General features: G+C 41.4%; 2 protein-coding genes across 5 annotated transcripts in view; one reads left to right on the top strand and one right to left on the bottom strand.

Moving 5' to 3' along the window:
* Nucleotides 1-357, bottom strand: part of EHHADH (enoyl-CoA hydratase and 3-hydroxyacyl CoA dehydrogenase) — a 59,062-nt gene extending 58,705 nt beyond the window's left edge. For 2 of the 3 annotated variants that reach the window (XM_070406655.1, XM_070406654.1), the window contains exon 1: nucleotides 236-317. Coding sequence is in view for 1 of the 3 variants with exons in the window: in XM_070406653.1 (XP_070262754.1) it covers nucleotides 236-309 (74 nt within the window). In the remaining 2 variants the exon portion in view is untranslated. Of the gene's footprint in view, nucleotides 1-235 lie in introns of all 3 variants that reach the window. The other variant, XM_070406653.1, reaches the window with a different exon arrangement.
* Nucleotides 358-2,927: 2,570 nt separating this feature from the next.
* The window catches only part of MAP3K13 (mitogen-activated protein kinase kinase kinase 13), a 158,258-nt gene continuing 145,242 nt past the window's right edge, over nucleotides 2,928-15,943 (top strand). Inside the window, exons 1-2 of one of the 2 annotated variants that reach the window (XM_070406647.1) lie at nucleotides 2,928-3,444; nucleotides 5,282-5,408. The gene's annotated coding sequence lies outside the window, so the exon portion shown is untranslated. The other variant, XM_070406650.1, reaches the window with a different exon arrangement.

The raw sequence follows: 15,943 nt of genomic DNA, 5'->3' as shown, positions 1-15,943 counted from the left end.
CAGCTCCCCTACTCCGTAGCCATCTGCCTGCCTCTCAGCCTCGGTTTCCTTCCCAGTGAAGGAACGGGAATTCTCTGCGAAGATTAACCAAGCCAACCTATGTAAAAGGCCCTGGCATACGTCCACGTTCCATTTGGGTCTTTCTCAGATCAGCCGGGGCGAGTCAGAGCCCGCACCGCAGGCCGGCGAGTACAGCCTCGCCGAACCCAGTCTGGAGGCGACCCGAGCCCCTTACCTGATTGGGTTGAGCGGCGGGTTTCGGAGGCGAATTAGCGCCAGGCAGCCCCGCAATCGCGAATACTCAGCCATGTTTCCTCGGTGCCAGGGTCGCCGCGGCCTCCCACCGCAGTCGGAGCTTCTTTCCTCGCGCGCCCGGCCCCCGCGAGGAGGGGCGCCCGCTGGGCCAATGCGAGCGCGGCGCCGCCTCCCGACGCCCATCCTCCGTCGCGGCTCTACCCCCCTTCCTGGACCCCAGCCCCGGGCTCTGCAAACGCTCATCCCCTCTTTCTCTGTATTGGCTCCGCTACCTGCTCCGATTGGGGAGGACGATGGAAAATGGGTGGAATTGCCAGCGAGTCGAGGTTTGCAATCCCCTGGCCCACTTGGAGGAGTCAGACACAAGTCATTGCTCATGTCTCCGTAGTTTCAGTTGAACACAGACCTTTCTGCTTTGCGACTACCTCCTACCCCTATTCTACCCCTTGGGGAACCTTCTGTAAAATTTAAAGTTTAAGAGGGCGCTCACTCTCAGATTCCTGCAAGTGCTGACCCCGCCTTGCTCCTCCACAACACAAGGGCCCACGGGTTCCCGTCATCTGTCATTTAACCCTCCTGTTTGGTGTCGGCCTGGGGCACTAGGTACACAGGGAGCGGATACCAAGCGGGTCTTTCTGTTGCTGTCTGTGTAAATAATAAACTGCCTGAGTCTATTCTGGGCTCGTATGGGCCGAATCTAAGTGTGGCAAGCCAGTTTAGCAGATGCTAACATGCTGGTGTCGCTCAGTGGTTAGAGTATGGGGGGGGGCCACTGCACCAAAAGGTCAAGAGTTAGATTCCTGGCCAAGGGCATGTACCTGGTTGCAGGTTCTATCCTGGGCCTTTGGGGCATGTGTGGGAGGCAACCAATGGATGTGTCTCTTCCCGGCTCCCCCGCCCTCCGTTCCTTCCACTCTCTAAAAATTAATGGGTAAATATCTTCCGGTGAGGATTGACCAAAAAATAAAAACAAAAAAATTGCACAATGTCATGGGCTGTGCCTTTATGTTTACCGTTCACATGTCTTTATGTTTATCTTCAGGAACTGCTTACATCAGGTAGAGCTCATAGGAGCTGATACTTAACCCCTCATTTCTGGGTAAATACTTATAAGAAGTTTGCCAGGAGAGAGGGGATTACTGTGTGAGAAATGAACTCAACAGTGTCTGGACCAGATCATTCAAATGGTTAAACAAAAAATAAAAGATTTTTCGAAGTGAGAGGCAACAAGCATTTATTTGAGATAGAAAACAATAGCTTTTTGGGGAATCACTGACTCAGGCAGAAAACCAAATAGTGTTCCAATTAGAATACAAAGGCAAAGGGTATTTATGGAAAGGAAAAGAGTGAACTTACATCCATAAAAGGAAAGCATTTCTATTGGTGCAGAAAAGCTAACATAGTGATGCAAATTTAAAAAATTATTTTTAATTTTCAGTCCAGTTGTCATAGTATCTGTTTTCTTGCTATGTTTGCAAACAGTTCTTTGGGACACATGTTGATTTAGGCCCGGTCCAAAGGTTATTTTGCCCTGTTTTAACATTCCAAAGGTTTGAGGCTTAAGATGTACAAGGCAATTCCTCTGGATGGCTGCTCTGGCTCCATTTTAAAGTGGCTACATTTGTATTATTTTAAACAAAATGATCATCATAATTGTGTAGTATCTACTAGACAAGAGACATTGCTCTTGTCTCTTCTGGACTGGAATTTTCCTACTCTTTTTTTTACTTGCGAGTGAAGGTCTTGAAGGTGGATCTGCTTTTACCTTATTAACACCTTGAGACAAATTTGGGGGATAGGGGTGGTGGTGAGCATTTGGAAACTTCACCTCTGGGCCTCACCCTGCCACTAATTATATGACTTTTAATCCCTTGCTTCTCTGGATCCAATTTTCTTTACTGGTAACATCAAGAAGTTAACTAAATTATTATCTCTAAAAAAATTTTCAGTTCTAACATTCTTTGGTTTTTGTTGTTGTTGTTGTTCTAAGGATAAATCTTCAACTCAGCTGTTCCCTCCTGTTTTTTCCTGGGTTGACTTTCTTCTGTCCATAATTTATTAAAGTATCTTCATGTTTCTGAGGACAGGGTCTGGGTTTTATTCATCTTTCCCCCAGTAGCTAGCACAATAACCAAGCAGGTGATTTCAACTAGGGCTGAAATTAGTTCCTATTAAGATACCATCTTTGGCCCTGGCAGGTAGTTAGAGCCGATTCCGGTCAAGGGCGTGTCCCTGGGCTGCAGGTTCCATCCCGCCTAGTCCAGGCGCGTGTGGGAGGCAATCAATCGTGTGTCTCTCTTAGAAGGAAGTTTCTCCCTCCCCTTTCCACTCTCTCTGAAAAATCAATGGAAGAAAAAAAAAATCCTCGAGTGAGGATAAAAAAAAAAAAAAATACCATCTTTGTCCGGAGGAGCTCACAATTTAAGGGGGAAAGTGCTAAGCATCATTAAGTAATCACTTCCGTAAAAGCTGTAGAAAGGGTAACAGGAACACGGGTTCCTGCCTTCCTTATTACTCACATGGTCCAACAGGGAACATGAGAGCTCTTGTAATAGTTAACGCCAGAGTGCTTTCCTTGTGCCTCCGCGTTCCACGTGTTAAGTCTCAAGTCACACCCCCCAACCCTGTGTCCTCCAGCAGTGTTTCCTGCTCCCCACTGGAGGACACAGGCACGGAGCTTACGTAACCGGCTTAGGTGACCCGTTACCCCTGAGAGGCAGGTTCGGCACCGCGCTCCACCAGACAGAATCGGAAAAACCAGATGAATCCCAAGAACAAACTGGTGATTTCCCCGAGGGAACGGACGAGTTTGGAGGAGTGATGGGTTCAAGGTACAGAAGGAGCAGAGGCAAGGGTCTACTGACGAGAAGGCTGCAGAAGTTGGCACAGGAGATTGAAAAACAAAAAGGCGCTTCTCGGGGCTGCATTACTCAGCGGCGATTAGGAAAGCAGGCGGGAAAGAACCGGTGAACGACACCTGCGGAGCCCACGGATCCCGGGGACCCAGGAACCGGTCGGAAATGACATGCATAGAGAGGCTGGGCGCTCGGCGGTACAGCGGCCTGGGGACCACCGGCCGGAAGTGAGGCAGCGGAAGTCCCGCCCCGGAGGCGGTGCCGGGTGTGAGGGGCGTCGCGATGGGCGGGGAGGAGCTTCGCTGGTCCTCCAGGAACCCTGGATCCCCGACAGGTAACCTGCTGGCCGAACCTGGACCCTGGCGAGGCTCGGGGTTCGGGTTGGTGGCCCAGTTTGCTCGGGGCCCCACGCTCGGGCCGGGGGAAGTGGATCTCACGTGAGGGGGTGGCCCGGGGACAGGCTCCTGGGCGTGGGACTCCTAGGGTGATGGGGATACGAGAAACTTTGGGGACGGGGTCGTGAGGGCCGAGGTCGCCGAGGAAATACCGACTGAGTCTCCAGGACTCGGTCACGGCTGCGGGTCGTGGGCTCCGGAGCCTTGGCGCTCGCGGATGGAGAGATGGAGCCTGGGCGCTAAGGTGCGCTGAGCTAGAGTTCAGTTGCCGCCTGCACTGAGCCCAGTGCAGCTCGGCGAGCAGCGGGCGGGGACTTGCCTTTTCATCTCTGCATCCCGTGCTTTGCCACGATGGGCGTCCTTCAGATGCCGTCGGATAGGGACTGATGAACGCACGAAGCTGACTGCCGCACCGGGGGTGGGGGGTGCGGGTGGGGTCGGGGGGACCTTGTCCCGAACTGTAGTGCCCTTGCCTCCGAATGTAGAAGTGACTCCAGCGTGGTTCGTTCACCAGTGGTTTATGCGGATGCCGGTGTGGTAGACATTCCGGACATTGTTTTGTGGTTATTGAAATTTAGAAATGTGCCTTCATATTTATTTTATTTTATTTTATTATTATTTTATTTAATTTATTTTATTGTATTGTATTTATTTATTATTTTATTTATTTTATTTTATTGGCATGGGAAGAGAAGGCAATTAATTTGACTTCTTTCAGGTTTCTTCACTTTTCTGGAAAGAACTTCCCGATGAATGATACCGGGGAGGAGAGTTGGCCATCAAATGAGAAGCTGCAGCTTATAGCACTGAGCTTCTAATTTGCGTTCTAAGTGCTTTCTTCTCATGAATATGAACTCATTTTCCTTTTTCTTAATATTTTCTTTTTTATATTGGGGTTCCTTTACGTTTGAGATGTAAATGGGAATTATTTCATAACCAAGATGAAAGTAGTAATTTATGAAAATCCAGTCAGAGATTTCACCTGGTGGGTTCACATAAGGTTAACTCCTTCCAAACAGTTGTAGGAGGCCTCAGAGAGAATAAATCGCAGAAGATTAAATTGTTTCCTTTGTAAACTATTTGTTCTGATGTCTTAACTGTGATGAAAAGTGGGAATAGATCTAAAGAACAAGTACTGTAACCAGATTGGTGTTGGTTGTCAGGCTGTGTAATGGAATCTGAGCATGAATCACTAACTGCAGTCCCGGGAGGTTCTAGATCTTATTATTAGATTGGATATGATGCAGTAGGCAAACCTGAATTTATGGCTTTGTTTTTGTTTTTGTTTTGTTGCTTTTGTGTGTTTTTTTTTTTACAAAGAAGAAAATAGTAAGCATTTTTAGATTTTAAAAAATCTAAGGTGTTCTTAAAAATAGGTTGAAAAAAAAGAAGTAGACATGTATATAAATATTGCAGTCATTTAAATTCTAAAAGTTTGCCTGCCTTTCAAACTTGTTTTCCCAATGTCTGGAAAGTGTTGGTATCCAAATCACCCCCATCATTGTATGTTGTTGCTTTGCTGTCAACTTTTCAATGTATATAAATATGGTATAAAGTTAGGTTTTGAGACCCTCTAGATTTACTTGAATATTAATGTCTTACTTAAAAATAAAGTTTAATTTTGCTTCCTCAATCTGCTGTTCAGTGTCATATCCACTTACTTTGCACATCTAAATGTCTGTATTCATAATGGTAACTATTGTAACTAGTTTTCATAATAAATTGGTATCCAAGTGGCGACTTAGGTTTGTGCATTGACATTCTTGAGGTTTTCAGTTTTGCAGAACACTGGTATCCATGGACTCTAACATGGACTTCATTTAAAGAAATCCACGGACCATTAACGGACAAAAACATGAGTCATTTTGTATTGTGGCATTCAAATCCTAGCACTTTGGGAAAGGTAAGTTATCGACTGTGTTTTATTTTAGATGAGAGAATAACGCTGGATTGGAATAAGAAATTGTGGGATTGTGATTGAAAAATATAGGCTGAATCTGTTTAAATTAAGTTTTAATGTGGATCTTTCAAAGAGAGGTTTGCTCTGTGTTTATGAAGCAGTCCTAACTATTTCCCTCTATATCGTTCCTGAAAGATTACTACTTTGCTTTCTTTTTTCTTTTCTTTATTTCTTTCCCTTTTTTTTTTTTTTTTTTTTTTTTTTTGAGAGCTTCTTTCAACACTGGTAGTCTGGTAGAGTCTTATCAACCGATGGGTACCATATAGCAATGAGACCTCAAATAATCATTTAAATAATCTTACATCAGCTTTGGTTCTAGAATAATATGTCTCAAATCTTCTGGCCAGTTTTATGCCTTAATCTTAGGTTGAAGCAAGAAAAGAGGCCCCAAAATCTCTTTTTTTCCTTATCCTGTCTTATTAGTGCTATTTTCTTTTTTGTTCTTCTTTTCAAAAAATCTCTCAGATGATTCATTCTCCGGGCCTTTTATCTTTCTATCCCAGGGGATAAATTTTCTCTCTTTTTCTTTTTTACCTTTCCTAGCTTAATTAATTTGTTAATTTTTACAACCTTAACTTCTAATTTTGTTTGGCACCTTTTAATCACTAAGCTTTAAACTTGTGGTTTTCCTTATCTCCTTTGTAGATACACTGGCTTCTTGTTTAGAAATTGTTAAATTCTAAAATCAGACAGTAGTTCCAGGAATTCATCTTTTGGATATATTTGTACTTGCACACAAAAATTTGTATATAAAGATATTCATCATATTATTATTTTAAATAGGCAAACAAATAAATAAGTAAAAACTACAAGTAGCCTCAACATCCCCCACCAAGGTACGATTGAATAAATGCCTTAATATAATATAGTACTTTGCAACTCTTAGAAAGAATGAAGCAGATCCATAGATGGAAATATGGAAAAATCACTGTGAGATACATTGTTAACTGAGAAAAACAATATAGAACTGTATGAACAGTATGTTTTCAAAAGCATACATTTATATATGCATGCAAAATTTCTTTAAATCTATATAATACACTATTATGTTATATTTATTCAGATAGATAGATAAATAGATAGATAGATACATGATTGACACAGGTACTCCTGAGGAATGAGACTACAGGTCTAGAATAGGAAGACTCATTTTTCTGTATACTCTTTCTGGTGGATTAATTTTTTTTATGTGAACATGATTTCATTTTTACAATACTAAGAAATGAACAAACAGCAAAGCTTTAGACTGGTTTCATAATTGAGAGAGCCTACTACTATTCCTTATGACTTTTGCCCTTATAATTATGTGGACTAGTCAGAGGAATGGAGTTGCATAAGTGAGGTAAGTTTTTTTTACAGAGTGGCATGGAAGGTTTGGTGATATAATAGGTTTTTAACCTTGACATTAGATTATTACTCTTAATAAGGATTTGTGATGAACTAAGTGCTTAGTATTGGCGAATTCAATACAGCTATATAGTTTATAGCATGCTGCTGACTTCATGAGGTGATGCGGATGATACTTTCATTTGCAAGCTAGGTTTGTATTGCATTGGCCAGGTTCTTGCCAATGAGCTTCTCATTAGTGAATGGGATGGGCTTTGTTTTATTTGAATTGCTATTTAGGTACTCTACTCTTTAAATAGATCTTAGTTATTATTTCACTTTGTTTTGATTTTTAGAAATGGCCTAAGGCATTTCAAAGAATGGCTTGTTCTCTCTGTTAGTAAAATCATAAACTAGAAAGATAATTTAGGTATATATGGATAGTCTTATTCTGTACTGATGATACTACTTTGAATTGGCTGATGATTTGCTTTGGGATGCAGCAAAATTTCTGGTGACTTTCACTTCTCCAGCCATCTTTGTCTTTCCACACTTTCACTGTGGGAACTTTGGAATAATAGTAATAGGTGAGTAAAATGAGTTAACAAGAAATTTAAAGATATTGTGATCTTCATTTCATTTGCGATCTGCTGAGAATGAGCTATGTAAGATACCTACCCATATGATACCACAGATTGTGTAACTTGTTAAAAATCAAAATGAAGGCCACTAATCTAGGGACTGCATCATGATTCATGGAATAGGACAGTTATGGTATGTCAGGTGTTTTATACCATAGTTTGACAGAGTATTTTTCTTATAATCATTGTAGTTAAATGATGCTTTGCTTTGCTTCTTGAGATCCTTGGGTTTAATCAAAACTAGCCACACAGTGAAAAATCATTGAGCAGAATGCCTAGAGTGGGACTCCTCCTTATTCTTGCTAACAGAATGGATAGCAAGGAATTGAAGCCAAGGGTTGATTGTGTTTTCTGGGTCTTGATGAATATGGTAAATGTAACATATAGGAAAAAAAGGAGATGAGCATGAAGGTAAAACTTACATGTAGATAACATAGAAATGGGGAAGATACATGTATATATATATAGATATGTTTATGCATACATATATGCGGGTCTATTCACACAGATATATAATACATTGTGTATATAAAATGTGTATATTTTATTTTACACATAAACTATTTAAAAATTTTTTCTGGAAAACAAAAAATTCTAGGAAGATACTCAATTAATCCAAGAGGAATAAAAGGTCAGAATTTTAAGGCCTCAGAGCTGGGCCTGTCATAGGCTAGCTCATGATTGTGAAAGTAGCTTGAAGAATTTTGTCTGTTTTAGTATCATTACAGGAAATAAGTGATGGGAAGGTAGATAAAAGCCTAAGAGTGAGAACATTTAAATCTAGCACTATGTTATGGTTAAGGGTATCTTTAAGATTCTGTTTTGTGGTATTTGGGAGGGAGGGATGGCAAGAAGAAGAACTCAAAAATTGATTGCTGTTCAGTTAGAATTCGAGCTATGTCCGTAAGTCTTTCCTAGTATTCCAATTGTGTATGACCAAGATGGATTAACTAGATCTATTAACCTACAAAACATGAATGTCTAAAAATTGGTTTCATTGTTTGATAAACCTTGAAGGAAAAGAGAATTGTTTTAATCATTTTTGTGACTAAATGAAAGGGCAACTGTGATGATCTAGATTGAGGGGACTGGGACTATTTTGTTCAGAAAATAGAAGACTTTAGAAGAGTTGGAGAAACTTCATAGGGAGTACATTTGTTTCTGTTGAGGCCAAAATTAATTCTAGCTGAGAGAAGGTATAGAGTTTGTCAACAATGGAGCAGATTGTGTCAAGAGGCAGTGAATTGCAGATCATTAGGGTTGTTTAAGTGAGGTTTGAACATAAGCAATGCTGCAGAGGGGATTTCTCAATGTATGGGAGATCGTACTAGATTGATAATGAAAGTTGCTTTCAAACCTAAGATTTTTTTTTATAGTGCAGTAAAGTGATTTTTAAAAATAGCACAAGTATCTATTATCTCTATATTTAAATACTGATAGGTAACTTATCCCTGGTCATTTTTCCACCAAGCTCCACTTACCCATAACCAGGAAATAAATTTAAAAATTAACCCCAAATATAAGACACACACTATATGCTTTTCTCAGGTCCTTACTCAGTTTATTTACTTAGACATAGTTCTAACAGGCTTAATTAACTGGCACCTACTTCACAGTGTATTAGAAGCAGCAAATTGTTGCTGTGCCAAGTGCTCCTATGAGAGACAAGCACGTTGACAAGCAAGGGCAAGAAGATAATCAGAAAGCAAACCAACTAATTTTAAAATTGTAATAACCCAGGCTCATTTGACTAGATGAAAATAGCTCTATGTTAATGGATATTCAAAATGATAAGTTTGAACTTAAATAAGTTATGTTCAGCATTTTCTATTTAAGAAAATTATAACATTTTAGAAAGATCTCTTCAGTGTGTTTAATAACAAAAGACAGATATTTGGCATTTGCAGGGACTGCATTATCCTATATAATAAAAACCCAGCGACCGAAATGGTGGAATGACCAGAGACCAGAATGACCACGGCCCCTCACCCCAGCCGGCAGCCCCCCAGCAAGTGGTTAGGGGCGATCAGGCAGGCAGGCAAGCAGTTAGGGGTGATCAGAGAGGCAGGCAGAGTGGTTAGGGGAGATCAGGCAGGCAGAGGCAGTTAGGGGCAAGCAGGCAGGCAGGCGAGTGGTTAGGGGCAATCAGGTAGGCAGAGGCAGTTAGGGGCGATCAGGAAGGCAGACAAAGTGGTTAGGGGTGATCAGGCAGGCAGGCAAGTGATTAGGGGCAATCAGGCAGGCAGGTGAGCGGTTAGGGGCCAGTGGTCCCGGATTGAGAGAGAGATGTCCTGTGGATCAGGCCTAAACCAGCAGTTGGACATCCCCCGAGGGGTCCAGGATTTCCAGTGGGTGCAGGCTGGGCTGAGGGACACCCCCCCCCCCCACCCCTGTGCATGAATTTTGTGCACCAGGCCTCTAGTAGAGTAGAAAGAATATGGATTCTAGACTAGTAAAGACAGGTTTGAATATGGCCCCCAGGATCTATTACATGTTCTATAAATTAAGTTTATTATTCATTCCAAACTTCAATCTCATCTGGAAAATACGAATTTACTCAAGAATAAAGATAATGTAGGTAGATTTGCCTATATTAGGTGATAAGTAATAACTATTATTATTTCATTATTACCATAAAGCTCACTCTACTTTGAATGTTTTAATTGTACAGGTAATCCATATATATGGGGGCGGGGGGAGATATTAGGATATGTATATCACCAAAAAGATAAAAGGAGTAAAGTCGCCTATATTCTTCTACTACTGTCAATATTTTAGTGGCATGCTTTATTTTAAAACTGCTTTGACAGGATGGCACTTCTGAGAAGTGATTGTTGAAACTACTGTTGGGAAACTTAAATTTGTCACTACACATTCTAATCAGAATATATGCAGTGAAAGATGGTTACAGGGCACAATGCTGATTTGCAGGAAACCTTAGTCCTGATCAGTTTTCTTGCATGAAAACCAGTTTTGTAGAGCATTGGATGTAACTTGGTGTTCTGGAGCTGGAAGACCTGAGTTTAAACCCTAACCCCACTATTTCTCAGCTGGATAAACTACCTCCATTTCTTCTCTGTGGCCTCAATTCCTTCATCTGAAAATTGGGGGTAATAGTAGTATCTCATTCATGGGGCTGCTGTAAGGACTAAGTGAATTTATATACAGTATGAAGAGCAGTGCCTAGCACAAAGTATAGACTCAGTAAATATTACTTGCTATTTTTATCATTAATTTTTAAAACCTTAAGGTTCTCTTGGGAGGAAGAGGCAGGTTGATAGGAGCACATAAATTAAAAAGAAGCAAGTTAGAAATAGCACAAAAGTAGTCAGTAAGATTTATGATATGTTATTCGTTTGAACCTGCAGAGTGTTCTGAATTTTTTCATTCTTAAAGGCTTCGTTAATTTTCCTCCCTGCTTAAATATTTTCAAACCATAATATTCCTAGTTCAATCTCTTTACCCCATGAAATCAATTTCATTTTATTTCATCTTTTCCAACAAATATTTTGGCCATGCTTTCAAAGACCAAAAGCCCTTTAAGACAATTAGATGTCATGGATAGTGATTCAGGAAATAATCATTAAATCAGTTTATTTTTCTATAGCCCAACGTGGTTCAGTAAGAACTTTAAATTCTGTTTCAATTTAAAGTGAAGAATATTAATCAAATAGATAAGTCAATGGACATATTAAGCTATTCTGTACACTATATTCTTTAAAAATCTCTTTATTTTCTTTTTCTTTTTGTTCTTTCATCATGGTATCTAGTGTTCTGATTAATTACTGGTCAAAGAGTTATAGCTTTTCAAAATCCTTTAAGCAATTTTATTAGATTTGCTAGTAGAATTTGTGTGTGTTTGTTTTGTTTTGTTTTAAAGCATCAAGTACAAGTTTTTGAAGACCCTGAGGCCTACCATCATTATGCATTCAAGATTTGAGTTTGAATAACTTCATCAAGGCTTAGATTCTCTTCAAAAGTCTCAAGTTTCATCTGCATTAAAGCTCTCCATTGAACTCTGTCACAAAATTAAAAGCGTTAAGGGACTAAAATCCATTAGTACATTCCATTGTATACCCTTTTCTCTGATCCCTCCAATTTCCTTCACCGTAGGGTCTTTCATATTGCTTATGTTCCTTTGCCTAGAGCCAAGGAAACAGCGCTTTCCGGAAGAATATTATGTCCTGTGATCATAAATTTTCATTGCTAGAGAAGTATAAACTTGGCAGGATCAGTTTAGAATCACATCTTTTGTTGTGGCCTATAAAAACTTGAGTTAACAATAAGAAAAGGAGGACGAAGTAGTAAAAATATTTGAGGTCAGATTATACTCTCTGAGACTATGTGGTTTAGAGAAAAGAGCCTCAGCCTGAAAGTTGATGGTTCTTATTCTCTCTGCCTCTTCTAACTGGGAAAATCACTTAACTGCTCTGAGCCTTAAGTTCATCTGAAAAGTAAATCTGATAGTATTTTCCCTGCCTACCTCACAGGGTTGTTGTGAGGATTAACTGAAGTCGTGTGCATGAAAAGGACTGTTAGATAAAATGTGCAATATAGACATACTTGCAAGTCAGCCCCTCAGCTTTTGGACCTGGGAAGGTAGGTGATTTAAGCACACTGAAGGCACTATGTCCAGGATGTATATGTGGTAACAAGGCTGTGTTGATTTTTGTTTTCTCTGAGTACATAGAGTTCTCTTAGGGGCTAATTCTAAGAAGGAGGACGACTATAAATAGCCCTAAAATTATAAGTTAGCATTGATAATGTTCTAGAGCTGTTATGTCTTGTAACATATTTGTGGTTTACAAAATTTGTTACTAAGCTGTGACCCACATTAAAAATATTTTTTTATTTAAACATTTTATTTACTTATTTTTTAATATTTTTATTTATTTCAGAGAGGAAGGGAAAGGGAGAGAGAGATAGAAACATCAATGATGAGAGAGAATCATTGATTGGCAGCCTCCTGCCTCTTACCAGGGATCGAGCCCACAATCGAGGCATGTACCCTGACCAGGAATCAAACCATGACCTCCTGGTTCAATCAACAACCACTGAGCTACACTGGCTGAGTGACCCACATTTTTTAAAAAAATGAATGAACATAAAGCAGAAAACTTCACAGTGCATCTCACCTGGTAATAATCAATAGTGTTTAATAGTGTTTTAGTTGTATATGTGTGTGTGTATTTGTGTACTTGGTTGTTAAATAAAATGCATTTTTCCTATGAGTTGCAATTGCTTTTCTAGGAGTATCATTTTAGTACTAATGCCTTTCTACACATTTGGATTCCTAGGAGGCTATTTCTTTTCACTTCATACTGCTTGTAATAAAAGAATTAACAATATCAGGTTTGCCCTAACTGGTTTGGCTCAGTGGATAGAGCGTCAGCCTGTGGACTCAAGGGTCCCAGGTTCGATTCCAGTCAAGGGCATGTACCTTGGTTGCGGGCACATCCCCAGTGGGGAGTGTGCAGGAGGCAGCTGATCAATGTTTCTCTCTCATTGATGTTTCTAACTCTCTATCCCACTCCCTTCCTTTCTGTAAAAATCAATAAAATATATTTAAAAACAAACAAACAAAACAATATCAAGTTTGACTTGGTGAAATTAATGGGATATTTTAAAAAAATTTTAGAGTACAGAGAAAGCCTATAGGTTTTCTGGGTATTTTATATAATATTCTAATACCATTTACTCTGACACCCAGACTGTTAATAACATTTAATATTGGTTCAACCTCACACTAGTAGAAACATTATATGAAACTAGAGGCCCGGTGCATGAATTCATGCACCAGTGGGGTCCCTCTGCCCTTCGGGATCGGGCCAAAAAACCAGCTCTCCAACATCCCCCAAGGGATTCTGGATTGTGAGAGTGCACAGGCCAGGCCGAGGGACCCCACCAGTGCACTATCGGGACTGGGGAGGGCCATGTGAGGTTGGCTGGCAGGGAGGGACCATAGGAGGGCTCCAGGATGTGTCCGGCTCATTTTGCTCAGGCCTGATCAGCAGGACCCCAGCAGCAAGCTAACCTACTGGTCAGAGCATCTGCCCCCTGGTGGTCAGTGCATGCCATAGCGAGAAGTTGAGCGGCCTTAGGCTATCATTAGCATATTACACTTTGATTGGTTGAATGGCCAACTGGCCGACCAGACACTTAGCATATTAGGTTTTGTTATATAGGATGTTTTTCCTTTTAAATACTAGAGGCCCAGTACACAAAGTTCATGCATGGGGGATGGGGGTCCCTCAGCCCGGCCTGCGTCCTCAAAATCTGGGACCTCTCGGGAGATGTTGGGCCTAAACCGGCAGTCGGACATCCTTCTTGCAATCCGGGACACTGCATGCACCAGTGACCATACTTTTCATACAGCTGATACAGGTGAAAAGCATCTTGCTGTTGTATGGGCAGCTACATTTTTTTGCCCTAAAAAGTAGTACATAACATGATCCTTGTGAGGTAGTAGTACCATTTTCCCCATCTCATGGGTGGAAAAACTGAAGCAGAGAGAAGTTAAGTAATTGGCTTTGTCACACAGTTATAAGTGTCAGAATCAGGGTTGACCACAAAGTGTGCAAGCCAGAGTCCATGCATGTCATTGCTGCATCATCCTGTTTTTTCAGTGTTAGAGTAGCCTTGCCAACTTTTAATTTTTAAATCTAAGAGACTGTTCCCAATATATAGGGTAGGGTCCCTAGGCCTAGCCGGCAATCAGGACCATCTGTGGGGCAACCAGCGGGCAGGGCAATCGGGGGGCTCTGCTGGCACCTGCCTTGGCTGGCAGCCTGGTGCCACCCGATGGTCAACCCCATCCCCTGATGGCCACCGCCGATTGCCTCCCTCTGGGGGGGGGGGGGGGGGGGGGAGGGCGGGCAGATGCTCAATGCAGCTCCTGCGTTGAGTGCCTGCCCCCTGGTGGTCAGTGCGCATCATAGCATCTGGTCACTCCTCCAGTCATTCTGCTATTTGGTCAATTTGCATATTATGATTTTATTATATAGGATTTTGTTACTTTTATTTTTCTGGCCTAATGGCAAACAAAACACTCCCACTTAGCTTAGCATTGTTTGAGGATCCCTGGAAGATAGGCTACAGAGAATATAATTCCTATGACTAAGCCTCTCTAGAAGCGAAAATGCCATTTTTTCTCTCTGAATAACTAAATGTGTCTTTATGATTTAAAATAAATAAGTCACTGAATAACTAATTTAACTGTTTCTCTAAAAACAGATATCCACCTTTTTGGTAATAGCATTGGTTATAGCATAGGTATAACCTTATTTGGTAATAGCATAGGACTTTTGTAGTTCCTATGAACAACAATAGGGAATGGCTTTTTCTTCGAAGGGTTGTATATTCCAATTCTTGGTGAAGAACTTATTCTTTAGTGTACTTAAAAATTACATTTGGTGCCCTGGAAATATTTAAGTTTGGATGGAATATTATAGCAGAAAATATTTTTTTTCTTTACAAATTATATAAATATATATAATCCTAGCGACATGAATATTTATCAGATGATTTAAAATGTAGAATCCAAGTTCTTTATTTTTCTGAACAGTCATAGCCAAACTTCATGCATTGGTAGAAACAGAACAAATTGCATAGATTGTGCAAATTGAGACTCTTTAGTAGCATAAATGTTCATTATTATATACTAGAGCAGTGGTTCTCAACCTTCCTAATGCCGCGACCCTTTAATACAGTTCCTCATGTTGTGGTGACCCCCAATTTCATTGTTACAAATTGAACATAATTAAAGCATAGTGATTAATCACAAAAACAATATTTAATTATATATGTGTTTTCCGATGGTCTTAAGCGACCCCTGTGAAAGGGTCATTCGACCCCCAAAGGGGTCGCGACCCACAGGTTGAGAACCGCTGTACTAGAGGCTTGGTGCATGAATTCGTGCACAGGTGAGGTCCCTCTGGGTGGCCTGCAGGGATCCAGCCAAAACCTGCAGTCCAACCCTGCCTGCAGCTCCTACCTGCCGCTCCTGCTCATCCCGGCCCCACTGTGCCTGCCGCGATCGATCGGGAGAGGAGAGGCTCACACTGCCGCAGCAGCACTCACCAGCCATGAGCCCTGCATCTGGCATGCTCCCAAGGGGAGTGGCCTGCAGGATCGGGCTGAAACCGGCTCTTTGACATCCCCCAGGGGTCTTGGATTGTGGATTGCGAGAGGGTTCTGGTCAGGCTGAGGGACCCCCCACCGGTGCACAATCATGCCGGGGATTGGGCTGGGGAGGGACCACAGGAGGGCTCTAGGGCGTGTCCGGCCCATCTTGCTCAGTCCCCATCAGCCGGACCCCAGAGCCAGTTGGAGCATCTGCCCCCTGGTGGTCAGTGCACATCATAGCGAGCGGTTGAGCAACCTTAGCATATCATTAGCTTATTACGCTTTGATTGGTTGTTCGATTGTTCTGCCATTCAGTCTATTTGCATATTACCCTTTTATTATATAGGATGACCAGCATTTTGTTGGCCCTCCCAAAAGAATCACATT

Source organism: Myotis yumanensis, unplaced genomic scaffold, assembly GCF_028538775.1.
Source record: "Myotis yumanensis isolate MYYU_CA2020_CCGP unplaced genomic scaffold, mMyoYum1.0.hap1 SCAF_2, whole genome shotgun sequence".
Lineage (NCBI taxonomy): Eukaryota > Metazoa > Chordata > Mammalia > Chiroptera > Vespertilionidae > Myotis > Myotis yumanensis.
Note: the sequence above shows the minus strand (reverse complement) of the source record. Positions and strands in the feature narration are given on the sequence as shown.